Here is an 18,625-nt window from a genome sequence, read left to right on the forward strand (position 1 = left end):
ATTTATTTATTTTTATATAGTGCTAAGGGTGGAACCCAGTACCTCACATATGCTGGGCAAGCGCTCTACCACTGAGTTACATCCCATCCCCCGAGGCCTTCAAATCTTGAAAACAATTTAAAAAAATAAAAAGGTGTTTTGAAGGTGTATATCCTGCAGGCTCTACACATAGGGTGGAATGGGCCTTCTCCAAGTATCTCCTCTTCTACCTTGAGCATGGTTGGGGCTCAGGACTGAGGTCTCAGGTTGGGCAGAAGAAGGAAGGGAAAAAATGCTGTGTGCACCTCCCTCCATCAACCCTTGGGGAGGTTGCAGCAGGTCCTTGAATGCTTAGAAGGCGGCATGTCCCCCCAAGGCTACCTCCATGGACACTCCGCCTGACCACAGCCATGACAGCTTGGCTTCCACAGCAACACTCTCTTCTGCACACAGCCTGTTCTAGAGATGCAGGACCAGGTAGAGGGGAAAGCTCCACAAACCCCGCTTCCTCCTCAAGACCTTGAAGGAAGGATGGGTACCCTACATGCTCCCTCCTAAGGAGCTGGGTCTCCTGAAGGACCAATGAAACCCTCTTTCGTCAACTTGGCCAAACTGTTGTCATCTTTCAGCCTCAACCTAAACCCATCTCTTCCAAGAAGCCTTCTCCACTCAACACAACCCATACATCCCTCCTTCTGGCTGCCAGCACCGGCCCAGCACTTCCTGTGGCAGCCGTTTTATACTGGAAGATGCTGGGGAAGTGAAGAGCCTTCCATGTCTGCTTTGGTGGTCTCAGGTTCATGGATGAGGCAATGTCTGATCTTTTCACCAATGGTAGCCACATTAATAACAAAGGCTAAGGACACTCACTGAGTGATAGGCACTTGACGTGTATGAAGTCACTTTAAATCTTACAAATTAGGATTATGTTATAACTGAGGCACAGAGAGTAAAGTAACTTGACCCAAGATTGCACAGCAAATATGTAGCAAGGCCTTGTGTAGCAACTGCAGAGAGCAGTCAGGTCTTGTAGTTTCTATCCATATGGGGACATCTCTTTATCTGTTGAAGAGCACTTAGGTTGGTTCCCTTAATTTGAATGCTGGATGGCTTGTTTCAAAGTCTCCTTTTTTTTTCTTCTTCCCAATGCTGGGGGTGGAACTTAAGGCCTGGCACATTCTAGGCAAATGTATTACTACACTAAGCCAGACCTCAACCCCTTGTCTCTCAATCTCTTGAGTGCACAAGTTTTATTCTATCCTTCCCTGATACCACCCTCCCTCACACCTATCCCTTTCCCAAGTGATAGAGCATACGGTAGGTACTTTAGAAGGTGCTGTCCCCAGATGGGTCACTGATCATATAGGAGGACACGTCTGACACCAGGTGGCAGTAGTGGATAAAATTTCTCTTTGATCTCTGGGTCTAGTGTGTCAAGTAAAAATTTAAAACTTTTATTTATGGTACAAATGATAAATACTTTGTATTAAAAATCTGGAATTCAAGTTTTCCTTGTACTTCATACTCCCTCCCTGCTCCAGAACCTTACAAAAATATTTCTGTTTAGAGGGAGGAAGAGGGGATGCCCGCTCCAGGGGCAAAGTCCAGGTCTGGGGAAAGGCACATGTGGTCAGTGTCAGGGGTGGTAGGCGTCTGCTCAGCCCCACACCTGGCCTGGCCTTGTGAGAAAGAAGAATGCATGGGATCTGGCACAGGGGCTGTGACATGGGTCCCCAAGAGCACCTCTTTGGAGGTGCAGATCCTTTCATTGGTGGGGAATAGGAAGGTGTGGCAAGGCCAGCTCCTTCTAGTCATGAGTGGGGAGATGGGATAATAGGCAGAGACTCCTTTTAGGATCTAATCCTTTGAAGAGCTGAATTCTAGGCTGTCACATTTTGGTTGCTTGAAAGTGAACACTTCAGGGGAGATGAGGAGGGGAAGGGGGCAAGTGTGGAGAACTAGCTTTGTCTCTCCCTGCCTCCAAGGAAGGCACAGGGTGGGAGGGGGCTGCCTTCATGAATGACCCTGCTGTCCCACCCCTTTCACAGTCATGCAAGAGGCAGGCAGGCCGAGGCTTCAGGGCCAGAGTGGGGGAAGGGAACTTAAGGCCTTAGGTAGGGTTGCCACCTCCTTTGGTGGCCGGGCCCAGAGCAGCCCTGCTAGGGGTCCTCATCCCAGAGACACAGTTGCCTCTGGGGCACATAGAAGTCAAAGTTATAGTTCTTCTGACAGCTTCGGATGCCACACTTGTACGGCGTGGGCCGCTCACGGCTGTGGCAGTACTTGAGCATGCAGGGGTACCAGGCCAGGCTCAGGCCATAGCGGCAGGTGCAGGGCTTCCCACGGTCCCCCACCAGCCTGCAGCGAGGCAGTTCCATCTGTTCAGATGCCTTGGGTAGAGCCTCGAAGACAGAGCTGTCCACACCTGGGGGAGAAAGGCAAGGATGAGAGAGGGAGGAGGCATCCTAGCTGCAGGCTGCAGCCCACCCCCCAGCCTCTTTAGTCACCCCCTTCCCAAGCTCCTTTGGGTGTATGGAGGTAAGTGGGAGGCACTGAGTCACAATCACCTTCATCTATTGAGTCCCAACTATGTGTCAGGGATTCTACATTCAGTACCTCTTTCCTTCACCCATGAGCTAAGCATTGTCACCCATCTCACAGATTAGAAAACTGGGACAGAGCCAGGCACGGTGGCACATGCCTGTAATTCCAGTGGCTCAAGAGGCTGAGGCAGGAGGATTGCAAGTTCAAAGTCAGCCTCAGCAACTTAGCAAGACCCTATCTCCAGCAAAATATTAAAAAGGGCTGGGGATGTGGCTCCAATCCCTGGTACCAAAAAAAAAAAAAAGGGAGAGAGTCAGGTCTCACTTCAAATTTGTACTTGGCTTTAAAACACCACTGTACTGGAGTGTGTCAAAACAGAGGTGCTGGGGAGACTGGGGAGGAAATCAGGACAGCTTCAGCTTCTTAAGGGAGATGGTATCTGAGTAGGGCTAAGCAGGGAGGGGACAGCCCAAACCTGCCCATAGACGAGGAGATGGCAGGGGCTGGGCCAGGCTCTGCTCAGGGACTGTGGGAGGGACAGCTTCTGTGGGGTATTAGTGTCAGGCTTATACCTTAGTTTGGGGCACAGCACATGGGGAAGTGGTGAGCCAGGCATGGCTAGCCCTATGAGCATCTCTCAATCCAGTCCCCCCCAGGGAACAGCACGCATTTCTCTAGGCTCAGGAGGCTGGGTGGAGAGATCAGGGGCCAGGAGCTGGAATGGTGATGTTTTCCTGTTCCTCCCACATAGAGGACCTGAGGGCAGTCCTGGGAAGGGCACAGAGAGCTGGGCCAGTGTTGAATTCACACAGGGACAGCACAGAGCTGTGGGCAGGTCCCAGGGATCATGGGGAGAGATATCAAGAATCATGGGGGAGACACTGGCACCGGGGATGGTGCAAAACTGATTTCTGGGAGGCAGCAGCAGAGGCAGGCAAGGAAGAATGGGTGCCTGTGATCCCCTCTCATGATGGAAGGTCTGTGTCCCAAGGGCAGGGATATGGGGGAGAGTCGGAGAATCTCCCTCTGAAGGGTCTGGCAGTCCCTGTGTCCCTTCTGGAATGAGTCCCTTTCATCTGGATGACACTTACTGACAGCTACACAGGCACCACTTCTCTAGGAAGCCTTCCTGGACTGATTACAGCAAGGCTTAGAGGTTCCACCCCTGAATGTCCGGGCTCATTATTATGCACTCTGCCAGACTTAAAGCTGTGTCAATCTAGCCCCCTCCGCCAGCCCTGCCCAGGAAGCTCCTAGGAACAGGAATTAGGCATCTACATCTCTGACCCCAGGTTGACTCATCTCTGCAGGTGCTCAATAAACATCTCCTGAACAAATGAAGGAGCCCCTCAGTGAGGTGCCCCTTCGACCATCTGTGATGTCCCTCCACCCCCTTCTCTCTGCTGTGCTGCAGACAGGGCCCAGCAACTAACTGACCTTGTTCCAGCCAGAACCGGACATCCTCCTGGCGGGTGTAAATGGCATCTGCGGCCTCAGCACATACGTTGTGAAGATGGGGACTCAGCAGGCCACCCTGGCTGAAGTTCACGGCTATGTCCATGTGCAGCTGTTCCAGGCCCCGCATCTCCTCAGCCTGCCTCACTGCCCGTGGGTTTTTCTGTGTGTAGAGGACAGGAGCCACTCCTACCTGGCCTTGGAGTGCTCCCTGCCCAGATCTCCCATAATCCCTGAGAGCCCCGGCTGGCAGTCAAGGGGCACCCAGCTACACCCCTGAAACTGCAGAGGGCAGTGAGGTCTTGCAGCTTCTATCCAGAATGAACTGCTCTCCAGCTGACCGCTGGAGCCGGATGGCCTATTCTATGGTGCTCCTGGGAGGTGGAGGTGGGCAGGCCAGTTGTCCCAGGGTAAATTATCTCTCAGGTCAGGTTTATTTATTTATTTATTTATTTATTTTTCTGCAGTGCTAGGGATGGAACCCAGTGCCTTGTACCCCTCTGCCACTAAGCTACACTCCAGCCCTTGTCATGTGCTAACCACACCCAGAGAGCTGAGTCTCTCTGGGAAGGGCAGGTGAAAGGGAGGGGAGGAAGTCATGGGGCAGGCCTGTTGGTAGGCCAGGCAGTTCAGATGAAGCCACCAGAGGACTGGGGTCTAGGGGGCCAGCACCAGGTCAGCAGGTTGTAGGGCTGTGAAGGTCGTGCTGAGCACATGACAAGTATTTTCTCACTACATTCTCTCTTATAACTCATTCCCTTAATAAGAAAATTGAGGCTCTGAGGGTAAGGTAACGTGTCCAATGTCACCAGCTTATGGGTATGGTGATACATACCTGTAATCACATTGGGTCTAGAGGCTGAGGCAGGAAGATCCCAAGTTCATAGCCAGCTTTACCAACTTAGTGAGGCCCTAAGCAACTTACTGAGACCCTGTCTCTAAAAACATGGGGGTTCTGAGTCAGCAACTGGCCAGGGCAGTCCAGGGTGGTACTCACCTGCCGTAGCTTGGCCATGGCCTCACTGGGGATGATCTCATTGTGGTGCAGTCGGGTGACAAAACAGAGGGCCTGGAATTGACTCTGCCCCTTTTCCAGCTCCCCCAGGATCAGGGCCCGGAAGATCTTCACATCCTGAAGGGAAGAGCAGGAGGATGGGACACAGATGGAGAGAAGGGGAATCCATTCCAGCCTTCCATTCCAGCTCAAGCCCTGGAGAAAAGGGCACCTGGATACCCACAATAGACACCTTCCTCTTCTGCCTTAGGACTTCACCTTTCCCATTTAATCTCATGACTTAAAAGAAAGACCTCCATCCAAAGGTTCCAAAGCTTTCTGGGAAATTGACAAAGTGAACCCATCAGAAAGAATCCTTTAGCCAGGCCTGTTAGTGCACACCTATAACCCCAGAGGCTCAAGAGGCTAAGGCAGGAGGATTGCAAATTCAAAGCCAACCTCAGCAACTTAGTGAGACCTTGTCTCTAAATAAAATATTAAAAAGGGCCGGGATGTGGCTCAGTGGTTAAGTATCCCTAGGTTCAATCCCTGCCCCCAAAAAAAGCCAAACCCCCAAAACCAAAGAACCCTTTGACAGTATAGAGCTTCACCTTGAAGAAGACAGTACCTCTTTTTTTTTGTCTGTTTTCTTTTTTGCAATGCTGAGGATCAAACCCAGGGCCTTGTACGCAAGGGAAGTTCTCTACCACTGAGCTACATCCCCAGCCCAATAACATCTCTTTTTGGCATCTGGTTTGTTCAGAGCTGAGGCTTCTACTGGGTGGAGCAGCTGCTACCACCTGACCAGGGCATCACAGGGAGGGACTGCGCTTTCACAAGTCAGATTCCAGAGCTTCTCTCTGACCTTATTCAGCAGGCTTGAGGACAGATCTCCAAATGGCCCTGGTGCTTCTGATTAGCCAGACTCCTGGCCACCCACCTCTCGTTTTAGGGCTAGTGGGGACAGGGCTGTGTCAAGGGCAGGCTGCAGCTGTTGCTGCCTTCCCTTCCGGTCAGGGGGAGCTGGGATGGCTCACCTTTCCCTCCCCACTTCCCCTTTCCCTAGGGGGTACTAATGGCATGATCAGCAGGCCAAGAGCTCCTTCCTGTTACTGACTCACTGAGTGAATGGGGGAGCCTAGAAGGGGGTAGAGGAAAAAAGGTCCCTTTCCAATCTGGCTACTGCTGGAACCCTCTGCTCCACCCACCTGCACCCCTTACTCCCATCCCCCCATAGTTCTTAACCACTCTGTGCCTCAGTTAATTCTGCTCCCAGTGTGAAGTTAGCAAGTCCCAGTAAAAGTGGTTTGTGTCTGTCAAGACCCTTCCTGCCATAGACACACCCTGGCTTCCATGACTGTTGGCTGAGAACCGCCCCCTCCCTGCACAGGCACTTATATACAGCCTTGGGCAGTCATTCATCTTTCAATGCTTGTGCCTGGGGCATCCCCTGCTGAGAGAGCCCTGATTCATTCAGTGCTTAATATACCCCTGCTAGAGTATAAGGGTTTTTGAGATCAGAGACCAAGTGTTCTCCTGGATGTAGACAGCAGGGGCCCACATTTCACCCCAAAGCTGCAATGTATTAGCTGGTACCCTAGGTTACCCACGACTTCTCTAAGCTTCACTTGTGAAACAGGAAGAACACATTTGCCTGATAGGTTGTCACTTGGAAGCAGTAAGCGCTCAGCACGTGCTAACTGTGGTTACTGTCACCACTGCAGTGACTGGTAAAGGCTGCAGATCGGAGGGGAGGGGGGATAGTAGGGGAAAGGAAAGGTATCAGAATACAACAGTCACTAATATGCCATTATGTAAAAATGTGAGTGTGTAACCGATGTGATTCTACAATTTGTATTTGGGGTAAAAATGGGAGTTCATAACCCAATTGAGTCAAATGTATGAAAGATGATATATCATGAGCTTTGTAATGTTTTGAACAACCAATAAAAAAAAAAAAAAAAAAAGGTTGCAGATCCTCTGCAACAAATGGCTGCCTAAGATCTCCGAAATCCCTGTGTGCTTCTGCCACCCTGCAATTCTGCAGGGGGTTGCTTTTACTTCCTTTAGCTGTAAATGATTTCTGGAACAATGTGGCGTGCAAGCATATAGGTTGATTTTCCGGAAAGGGAAACTGAGGAAGGTCCCATCAGGTTCCTTATGATCCCAGAGACTTGTGGAGATGGTGAATCAGAGCTCTACTTCCCCTTGACAGGAAATCCCTTCTTGGGTCACAATGCTGGCATCTCCTTTTCCTGCCAGCCTGGGTCATCTGATCTTTCATTCACTCGGGTTGGCTGAGGGGACACTGGAGGTGAGGACACGGGTGGCATATTCCACTCCGGGCTCAATTCCTGCCAGGTGAGACTTGACACCAGACTTCTCCTGCCAGAATGAGTCAGGCAGATGTCCCTGACTGGATCCCCCAGGCAGGATCCAAAAATCCACCCCCCTGGTATTTTCACCTATGACCCTTTAAAACAAACCCTGTCTGGATGTTCATGTCTTCTCCATTGTATGTGCACTACCCTGTGGTCTGAGGACTGCTAAGGGGTCTCATTGCTTAGTGACATCACTTGCCCACCACTAGCAGGAGAATGTGTTTGAATCTTTACAGCAAAGGGGTGAAAGAAATTTGCTTAAACTTTCTCCCTGTGTCTATATTAAACAATCATAGCAATGACAACAACAAAATGCTACAAAAATGAGAACCTAATGTGGGGGGCGGGGATTGAGAAAGATGATTTCCCTCTGTCTCTCTGTGTAGGACAAAGAGTTACTGAAGTCTATAACTGGAAGGGAGAAATAATTATTATGGATCAAGCAGGATCAAAATCCTTGCACAACAGAACTCTATTACCAAGTTTGGACTGGGTAACTTGATCAAGGTCACAGGCTGTGAGAGAAGGTAGCCAGGACTTTCACCCAGGCAGTCTAGTCTGAATCCAAAGCCTGAGGTCTCTTAACCACAATGCACACTTGCCTCCTAGATCAATGAGGCTAATCACTCTGATGTTCAGCTGAGAAAACAGGCTCAGGCCCACAGAGGAGGTGTGGTCTGTTGGTGGTCACTCAGCTAGAGTGGCAGAGGCAGGATTAGAACTTGATTCCTTCTTCCCATCATGCCCATCTGGCAGGAGTGCATAAGTCTTCATAAACTTGCTTAAGCTTTCTGTACTGGGGCAGCTCCTGCTCACACTAAGTGACGAACAAATCATGCAAATAAGAAGGAATGAGGCAGGAATATCCTTCTAACCAACCTGCGGGCCCTATTCAAGACCTCTACACTCTGAATTCTCTGGGTTTTTTTTAAGTTCTTTCTCCTGAAAACCACATTCCCTTGCAGCCTCAGGGAGGAAGTAGGCAGCCCTAGTCTCTGGATCTGACTCTTAGGTTTCAGGGCTCCATTATCGTGACCTGTGTCCCTTCTACCTACTCCCTACATCTGACTCACTAGCAAAGTTCCAGGGCTCTTTTCTTCAGAACAGATGGAAGGATAGGGTAAAGAAGTCCCCCAGCTTAAAGAACATCTGGCCAGATGGAAATCTGGCTCCTAGCCTTTCTTGTCTCTCAGGAGTCCCCTAGGATGATTCACCCAGGGTCTAAAGCCCATGGCAGATGGCATAACATGGGTGGGAGCCCATGGCAGGCGCTGGAGGCAGGTACCTCAGGGTCAGAATGCAGGCTGGACTTCCAGGACAGGAGGGCTCCACAAGGTTCCTTCTCCCCTGAGTAACCAGGAACCTCTAGCCCATCAGGAAAACATGGGAACATACAGCAACCAGGGCCAGAACCTGGGCATGTGGAGGGCGTGGCAGGTGAGCCCCAGAGACCGTGTTTGCTGAAGTCCTCGTCTGTAGTTGTAATAAGGAGTTGGTAGGTTCCAGGACATCACAGTAGTGCAAAGATCCCAGATCCTGGCCTTGCCACCATTAGCCACATATCCTTAGGGGAACTTGCTTAGGCTCTCTGTACCACAGTTTCCACACCTGCAAAGTGATCGAAACAGCAGTATCTACCTTGAAGGATTGCTATGAGTGAAAGTTCTCGGGTCACAGTGGGCTGGGCTCAGTTCTCGTCTTGTGGCTGCAAGCCCTCACTTTGCTTGCCTCGCTCCCACTGTAATTTAATCCCAGCCTATAAAGTAATGAAGAGCTCTCTTCTACAGATGCACTGGAGGCTCAGACAAGTCAGAGGAGTCCTCTGTGGCTTGCAAGTAACCAGCAGATTAATGGAAAGTCACTAATTAACATGACTTGGGGCAGGACTTTCACAAGCACAAGGCTGGGCAGGGAAATAGCCAAAGCTAAGAAGGTCCCTGTCTTTAGGGGACTCCCAGGAAAGGCTGATATTTGAGTGCTATGGAGGCAAAGGATGAGGCTGGGATGGAGGGAGAACCTTTCAGTAAAGAGGGGGATATTTAGAGAAGAAAGGGAGGTGTGAGGGTCTCCTAACAGTCCCCCCCATCATTCCTCTCTGCTGTCACCTGGGCTGCCCAGGGCCCTTTAAAGCTCCCTTTGTTCTCTCCATAAGCATACCCCCAGAGGCAGGCACCCCGGGTTCCCACCCACAGCAACTCTTGATTAGCTCCACACTGAAGTGAAGAGATTGCAGTTCCCAGGCGCTGCACCATGGGACCCCTTGGGAATTCCCATGAGTGATTCCTCTGCTGGGTTGCCCTGTTCCCATCTGTCCACCCTCCTTTAGCCCCAGTCACATACATCACCTGCTCAGGCTTCTTCCTGTTGCTGCCCACACCAGACTCCAGCAAAGCCACCCCTGGCGCCAATCCCAATGTGTGGACTGTCCTCCTCACCTGTCTTCCCTTCCAGACCCAGCTTCTTGAGGCTGCAGTATTTTATTTGCAGTGGGCCCTGTTCTCATTCTATATCTTCGGCCCAGGCAACAAGTGATCCAGTCCCTCTGTGATCTGACCCTGGCTCAAGTGTAATGGCTCCATCTTATTTATGCAATAGCCTCAGGGTCTGGCACACAGCTCGGCTCCACACTTGATGGCTGGGTGAGCAAATGGATTTCCTAGAGCTGTCAGCTCCATCAGACCATCTCTTATTGGCCTTGCCTACAGCTGGGCTCCTACAGGCTGGTAGTCCTACAGCTGCTACTTTGGTTTCCAGAAGGTTTAGGGGATCATCTACTTCATGGCCCAGTGAGGTTCCAGCAGGGAAAGTGACCTTCACAAGTCACATAGCCACAGAGCCAGAACCAGAAGTCCAGGCCTCCCGATTCTCAGTCCAGTGACCTGGACTGTTAGCTCCCTGCGTAGCTAACTTCTCTGGATACTCCGTTTCTCTCTGTCCTCTTCCTGTCCTGCTATCTCTTTGGCAGGATACAGTGTCCCCAAGAGAAGGCTGCTTTGGCTCAGCTGTGCTGGGGTTCCAGGTGAACATGTAAGAGATGGCACAGAGCTGTCCTAGAAAAGACTTGGGACACAGATACCCAGTGCAAGGTCCTCAATGCCACCTCCCTGGCGAGAGGCCCGGAGAAAGCTTCCTGGAGGGAGGGAAAGCAGCACTGCAGAGGGAGCCCGGGCACACGTGCCCCCACAGCTGTCTTCCAGACTGAGATGAGACCGGAACGAGGGGAACACACTTTTTTGCTTCAAACACTATTATTTGGAATTTTATGTTATGCATAGGCAAGTCTAATCGCAACCCACACTAGACTGTCACCTGCTCCCCCCAACTCATGGGCCACATACATCTTTTGTCTTTCACATAGACTTGCTAGTCCTATATCTCTCTGTCCCTCATAGCCACTTCCACCCGACCTGGCGGCTCCTGCTCTCCCTCATATGCAGGTGCTCACCTGGCTCCTGTCTTCCTCAGTCTCTCCTAAGATGCCACCTCACCCCTTTCTTGCAGAGACAGTCTCTCCCAACCCCTGTGGGCTCGGGTCACACATTTCCTCAGTCTCCAACACCCTCCTCCCTGTCTGAATCCCCTAGATCTCAAGCCAGCATCTCCAGTTCCAGCTCCCACACACCCTGTCTCCCCTACAGCCTGACAACTCCCCCCACCCTGCCACACGTGCTCACCCCACACTCGACCTCAGCTCCAGCCCATCAGCCTCTCCTTACCCTCTCCATCCCTTTGTGCTGACACTCCCAGCTGCCTCCCTGTCACCAGCTCCTAGCTTCTGGGCAGTGGGTGGCAAGATTCCTGGTTTCAGACTCTGCTGCCATCCTGCCACCAGAGCAGAGAGAAACTAAGGGGACAGGGGCATCAGAAATGCCTTTCCCCATGTCCCCTCCCAGCCCACAGTGACAGCCCAGGGCAGGGGCCATTGCTCTGGGGCCCAAGGGAAGCAGCTTGTCCCCTCCCAATCCCCTTACTCCTGGACATCTGGTGCTTGCTGTCTCCTGGGAGGGTCCTCTGTCATCCTGGTCTCCTTCCCATCATCACCAGAGCGCGTGATTCTGAGGCCCAGACTGAGCCAATCTAAATATTTATTCCTTTGCTCCTGGCTGGGGCTGCTTCATGGCTAGAGAGGAGCCAGTTTCACTGGGCTGGGGAGGGGAGAGAGAGGAAGAGACTGGCTTGGAGAGACAGCCAGGGTCCTTCCAGCCCCGTGTGGCTGCCTCATGGCAGACACAGGAACACCCTGGATGCCCTGGCCAGGCTCTCTCACGGAAATTGGGGCAGATGTGCTCAACCCCAATCCAGACCAGTGCCCAGGGACTAAGGTGAGAGAAGCTGCACCTCAGGGGCAGGCCCCGACAGGGGATTCTTGTTACTGGGTATTAGTGCAACCACTAGCCACAGCCCGCCCCAAAGCCCCTCATGCTCTGTCAGCCAAATCCCAAAGGTCACCACTCTCCTGAGTGCCCCAGGGAACAATGCGAGGCTTTATGTGGATCAAGTGCGCCCCACTGTCCTGCTGACTCAGGGCTCCTGAGATGGGGCTCCACACTTTCCTCACTTAGAGTCCAGCCCCGAAGCCTCCCTTGTTCTCTGCCCTTTATCTGAATCCCCAATGGCAGGTGCTTAAACATTTGCCAACTTAAAGAACAGAAGCTCCTCATGATGCTTTGGTCCCTGAAACTGAAAAAAAAAGGTGGCTTATGCTTAATGCCTGAGGGAGGAGAGCTGAGAGGAAGGGCCTGCTCAGCTGCCTGGCTCTGCACTGCACTCCTCAGGCACCTATGCCAGCCTCTGCTCTGCAAAGGTCCTCTAAGTCACTTCTGGCAGCCTTGAGCATCACACTGTGTCCCTGGCTGCAGGCAAGGAGTCTGGGGCTCAGAGAGGTTAAGAGACTTGTGAAGTCACACAGTTGGTAAACGGCAGTAAAATGTACACAGTGAGTGATCGATAAGTATCTGTGACATATTTTGTAAAAGCATTGCCCCATCTCTCCCTCCCTAGAGGTCATCCAGGGAAGGAAGGGTCCTATACACTGCCAAAGACTCCATACCCCATCCACTGGGCATAATGAACTTGGGGAGCAGGAGCCTAGCCCAAGTCCATACAGAAGAGAATTTACATATTTGTTCCTGTGCACCTAGATCTTCTCAGCCTCCTCCTTCCCCCCGCCACCCAGGGTCCTTCAGCCTTCTGGAAGGATACACTCAGGGTGCCACCAAAGTCCAGGAGGTTGGGATATAGTGACAGGATCCCTGGGTCATAATCCTGGATCACTACCTTTTTGATCTTGTCAAAGCGACTGCTGAGCTCAGTATGCAATCTGCACCCTGGAGGCAATCAGTGCCTCACGATGTAGTGCTGAGGACCTACACAAGCCACGAGTGCTATCTGAAGGCCTGCTCAGTGGATGACGGCAGACAAGTGAGCAATCTCCCAGCTGGGCCCTCTGCCTGCCTGTCTGGGGAACAGGCATCTAACCCAGCTTATTCAGCACTACTTCTGTAGGTTAGGGACAGAGAGGAAGAACTCCACCTCTTTCTCTCCCCACTGTCTCTCCAGCAGCCCACACCATTGTCTCCAGGTGGTGATGTTCATGGCTGGCCTGGGGTCTTTCATAGTACCCTGCTGGGACATAGCACTTGGGGGTGGGAAATGCTGGTCAAGGTGCAGGTAGCACACTTGAACTTCCAGGCAGGACTGCTGATCCTGATCTAAGGAGGAGTTCCTCAGGTGCAGAGGAGGGACGGGTCAGACATACACAAGCCTGTTTGTAGATTTCGCATAAATTCCTGAGAAAAGGCCCTGTGTTCCAGAAAGTTCTGGGTCTCCTTTGAAAGCACTTCTACTGCCCTCTGATCCCTATGGAGACTTCCCTTCTACCACATGCCTCCATGCCAAACCATAGGGGATCTAACACAGGGTAGAGGGTTGCTAAGCCCCCAAAGCCTCTGCTGTGATGTGACATCCCTTGGAATAAACAGGCTCAAGCAGCACCATGGCTGGGTGCACCTTGCAAATCCTCACTGACTATATCTCGTGGCTTTCTGGGTTGCCCTCCAGACCAAGAGCCCCAGGACAGGAACCCCGACACTCCCTGGACAGTTCTTTCCTCTGGCTCCTACTTTCCCATCAGTGCCCAGGGCAGGGTACAAGTTTTCAATCTTCCCTGGTCCCTGTCCCTTCGTTGTGATGCTGAACTCATCCCCAGTGCTATGTGGCTCCCTAATTTGGGTCTTCCCTCCAAGACTCCAGCCCAAGGGCCCCCATGACCCCCTACTCCCTCACTTTCAGAGTGTCTCCTTCCCATCCCATGTACCCACCCGCCTGATGCAGTCACACATGACTTTGTTCATATCTTTCAGCCCCACCCTCCCCATCCGGCCAGCACCAAACCGGGCTGCCTGGAACATGACTCATCCTTTCCCCAGCTTTTGGACACTCAGACTAGGGGACAGAGGCAAATGAGAGCTTGGACAGGGACAGGAGCTGGGGGAGAGGGGACCAAGAGAGCTGTGAGACAAGCATCCAGGTGAGAGACTGGGGATGGTGACATGCCTGTTATTAGACATGCCCAATGGTTATGAACACACAGGTCTAATTACATATATAGGATCTGGATTATATAGAAGACTATTATTGCCTGTTGAGTGTATATTAGGAATTAAAGTTTGGGTACCCAGGGCAGAGAATTAGGCCTACAGTATACGTGTTGCCTACAACACATGGGGGGCTGTGGATGTAGGTAAGCAGTGGAACCCATGCTCAGCAGGTTTGAGGTCCTGGGTTCCAGCCCCAGCACCAAAGCCAAGCCCTAGGGTTAATTAGGGGTAGAGCATTGGGTTTCAAATATGTGGCTAAATTTAGGCTCACTTTCACTTCACAGTCCAACCTGGTTCTTCCTTCAGGTGCCCTCTGTTTCCCTGCAGCAGCTAGGCCAAGAGGTTCCCAGACTTTGCTGCCCACTGCAATCACCTGGATTTCTTTAAAAAATACCACTGCCTGAGTGCACCCTCGGATTCCATGAGGAAGGAGTGCCACCTACGCATGGGAAGTTTTCAAAAGTCCCCAGGTGATTCTACTGTGCAGTAAAGCTTGGGAGCCTCTGAGTAAAGCATGACATTCTTTCAGAGCTTTGGCTCAGTCAGCCTGGTGGCTCAGTCAGCCTAAGGCAAGGCTTGTAGTGACACATGACAACCATATGACACTCCACACTAATCATGGAATCTGAGAACCCAGCCTGGGTTCCAGTGGCAGGTCCACAATGGCAGAGTGGGGGACAGTCAGATGGTACTGGAACCAAAACCTGGGAGCTGGGAGGTGCTGGAGAGAGGGGGCTGGTTGGGGGCTGGGATCAGCAGGACAGGGCTGTGTTCTGTCTAGCACAGGGGGATTTACTGTGGCCCTGCGTCTAGGACAAGGATGGTCACTCCAGACCAGAGGTACTGGCCAGCAATTTTGGAGATCCAAAGAGCTCCAAGGTGATGATGAGGGACTCAAGTCCCTTCCGACCTTGGCACTGACTTTTGTGACCTCAGGTCAGTCATTTGACCCCTTTGAGCCCAAGGTGATGATGGCAGGGAGGATGATGGATAATGCTTAGAGCCACAATTAGCAAAGCAAAGCTTCTCTATTTCCTGAGCACCTAAGTATTCTGATGCAGAAGAGTGAAGTGGGCCCTCTTCAGGTGCCAATAGCCAAGAGGGGGCTGTGAGTGACCGCTTTCTACATTTCTTAATGAAGGCTCAGACAGATGGAAGAGCTGGCTTGGGATTAACCAGCTAGAGTGGTAATAACCAGGCCTGTCTCATTAGATCAGGACTGTCTCTCCCAAAGGTGATTAGATGGCAAACATTACTGTCTCGGTGAATTCAGAACTTTTCCCAAACCACCCCAAAATGGCTTTGGTACACAAAACACAAAATCACAAGTTCCAGGCCTTTTTCTTACAGGAAAAATCATTACTTCTAGAAAGAAATTTGTGGTGGAAATCTGCCAAAGACTATGAGGTATGAGACCTTGAGAAGTGAGCCAGCAGAAGGGACTGAAAGGGCTGGGGCGGGATTTGGCTGATGGAGACGTGGACAGAGGTGGGTAGACTATGCTTTCCTAATCCCTGTACACCCCAATGCCACCCTGCCCCAGAGAAGCCTGGAGTTGGAGGGGCCTTGGAGCTGGTTCCCTTTTGTGCCTTCCGCTACCAAATCCCCCCCTTGCTGATGAAATTGGAGATGCCAAGGGCGGGTGTGAAGAGCCAGCTTCTGGGTCAGAGGCTAACCTGAAAAACAGACATCAGAAACCTGGCTGAAGGTTTGAACCACTCTTGAGGATTAAAATGAGTCGCTTGCCATCAGCTCAAATGCACTCTCTTACTGGGCAGTTGGGTGCCCCCCATAATACTCAGTCTCGGGCCCCAGGCCCTCACCCCCACAGACAGCCACCACCACCCCTATTACAGCTGGGCTCTCCTTCTCCTTTCCCTTCAGGGCCCAGCAATAAAAAAAACCTTCCAGCTGTAGCCAGAGGCTGTAAAAGTGCAACCCCACCCACCGCAGCCAGCCCAGCCCCTGGCTTTCACAGCCCTGGGCACAGCCTCAGCCTTGGTACTGGAGAGGTCCCAAAGATGGGCAAGTATCCAGGGTTCCAGGGTAGCCACAGTATTTGGCCAGTGAATAGAGTAGCCTTCCAGACATACACAGCCTGGCCTGAGGCTCACCTCTAAGGTCAAAGGGCTTAGAGGGAGAATTTGATTCCTGACTGCTGATGAACTCAGCCACTTTGGGTTTTCCAAGCAGAAAACATCATCGAAAAAATTCCCCTGAAATTCAGGTGGACACAAGGGATGTTCAGGCCCTATCAACTTCCATTTCTCCTCACAAAAACTCATCTTTCCTACCTCCATCTGAGCTACCAATCTAGTTTGGGCCTGAGGAGTAAGTTTTCCCATCTGTGACAGCTCCCCCACCAGCTAAGGCCTATGACAGTGACAACTTGGTGGTCCTGGGAAAGATCAGAAGTGGAGCCTTACCCGCGATTCTACCTTCCACTGGATCTTCTTGATGCCTACTATCCATGGCAATCTCACTGGATTCTTAGCCAACTCCCCAAATTCTACCCCTACGCTCCCAAAGTCCCAGGCCAGCTCCCAATCTCTAGGAGGGAGGAGGGAGAGGTGGTCAGCCCTGGCCCTGGCTTCCACAGCAGCACAGTCATCTAATCCACCCCATTTCTGTGCCCCCTAGAGACAGAGCTACACAGGGCCTTTTTGTTACTAGGGAAGGGGATGGAGGTAGGAGATCAGGAGACTCTCTTTGACACCATTTCCTGCTGCTGGGTCACTGTTAGTCACCCAGTGCCCTTCCAGATACATGTCCTGATGAACACCCAAGCACCTCCACTGTACGTACCCCTTCTGGTCCTCTCCACAACACATTCACACATTGAGTAGAGGCTCATCTCTGAACCCCTACAAGCAATCTGGACCCAAATATGGGGTTGGCCAGCCCCAGCCAGGCAGGGTAAAGGGTGGCACCTCTTCCAGAATGAAGGGCCTCACTTGGGGGTCTCTCCCCAAGTCCTCCAGCTGTAAGCTTCCAGGCCTTCCAGGCCAAAGAGGAAGAACTTCTCCTTGGCTTGGGAGGGGCACTCTGCTCTTCCCAGGAAAGTGAAATAGGGAGAAGTGGTTCAGGGATCTCAAAGTGTCAGAGCTGGGAGCCCTCAAAGTCACCACATTGCCCTGTACAGTCACCTCATTGTCTGTTGCTCTAGACCACACAGCAACATGGGGAGAACCCAGGATGCCTGATACCTCTCCTGGGATTCTCCTCTCTGGAGCACAGAGAAATTAAAGGGAGGAGCTGTTAACAGGAACTTTTGAAGGAGGATCAGCTAGGAGAGCGGGAGGAGGCCGGAGGGACAGAGCTGGCCAAGGCACGAGAAGGGGGGCCCCTACCTAGAGACAAGTGCTGAAAGGCTGGGAAGCTGGTGGAGGAAGCAGCAGCAGTTCACTGAGAATGACCTGGCGGGTCTGGGCGTTGGGGAGCGGGGCAATGGGGTATAGGGAAGAACCTGCCTGACCTTGAACAAGTCTCGTTTCCCTCTTGGCCCGGGTCTTCCCATCTGCAGACTCAGGTGTGCCTGAGCCCCCGAGGGGAGGCTCTGGGCTCGCAGGTCCTACCCAGCGAGCAAGGGGACCTCACCTTCTTGAAGTCCGCAGTGAAGGAGACCAGGGTGCCATCCGGCTTGCGCAGCTCCAGGCTGATGCTGTCGGCGTCGCTGTCCGCCTGTAGGCTTTCCTCGGTCACCTGGCCGTCGGGCAGCCGCACGCGGACCCGTAGCTCGGCGGGAGCGCCCACTCCCGCGCCCACGCAGCGCGGCGACCCCAGCAGCAGCAGTAGCGGCAGCAGTAGCAGCTGCTGCGCGGGCAGCTTCGTGGGGACATCACGGCGACCGGGGGCGGGCATCCCCGGGGGCCGCCGCGGCCCTGGCGCGCCGCGTGGGGGCGGGGAGAGGCGCTGACAAACTTGGCCCCAAGTTAGGGGCTCGCTCGGGGCGCCTGGGACCGCTCTTCCAAGGGACCCTGCGGCGAGATCGCCCGCGACGTGGCGCGGACGCACGTGGACGGCCCTCAGCCGCGCCCGGTGGCTCGAGTCCGAGACGGCGCCCCCGGCCCGCCCCCAGCCCCGCGCCGCGGCTCCCGCGCCCCCGACTCCGGCGCTCGAGACTCGGTTTTGCACTTTTCATTCAATCCCACCCCCCGTCACTTCCTTCAGAAAACAGAAACCACCAGGACCTGCCTTAAAGAGACCGCGCACCTCTCGGCCCTTAAAGGGCCCGCGGCGGCCCGGGGGGAGGGGGCGGGGAGAGGGGACTGCCGCCGGCGGCTTTGTGGGAAAGGGTTCTCTCAGTGTCCCTCCCGCCGCGCCCCGGCTGTGTCAGGAGTTTGCCCTAGCAGCAAATCCCTTCCTCCCAGCAGGGGCGGGACGGGAGACTCTTCCCCCACCCCTCTTTTTTTTTTTTTTGGCTTGTTCTTGTGCCACGTGGATGAAATAATCGGGCTTGGATTTTAAGGGGTTTTGTTTGGTCCTTTAGTTTTTCTGACACAGCAAGTTTCTCAAAAGCGTCTGCAAAATCATACCTCGTGTCTCACTCCGCCTTTTTCCTGCCCTAGGTCTAGCGTGTAGCAGGGGTTCTTGCCCAGCCTTGACTCAGGTCAGGTGCGAGATAAAGAGAGGCTACCGAGTAGACGAGACCCTCAAAACGCCCATATTTTGTG

At 52.8% G+C, this 18,625-nt stretch overlaps 1 protein-coding gene across 1 annotated transcript; it reads right to left on the bottom strand.

Moving 5' to 3' along the window:
* Positions 1-1,405: 1,405 nt before the first annotated feature.
* On the bottom strand, positions 1,406-18,262 carry Oaf (out at first homolog). Its single transcript, XM_046438625.2, has 4 exons — positions 17,550-18,262; positions 4,976-5,110; positions 3,961-4,141; positions 1,406-2,404 (listed from the first exon to the last, which is right to left on the bottom strand). The coding sequence occupies exons 1-4, from the start codon at positions 17,811-17,813 to the stop codon at positions 2,139-2,141; spliced, it is 846 nt and encodes a 281-aa protein (XP_046294581.1). The 5' UTR covers positions 17,814-18,262; the 3' UTR covers positions 1,406-2,138.
* Positions 18,263-18,625: the final 363 nt, after the last annotated feature.

This window comes from Marmota monax, unplaced genomic scaffold (genome assembly GCF_021218885.2).
Source record: "Marmota monax isolate L192 unplaced genomic scaffold, Marmota_monax_Labrador192_F-V1.1 WCK01_AAM20220418_F8-fsc00081, whole genome shotgun sequence".
In the NCBI taxonomy this organism is placed as follows: domain Eukaryota; kingdom Metazoa; phylum Chordata; class Mammalia; order Rodentia; family Sciuridae; genus Marmota; species Marmota monax.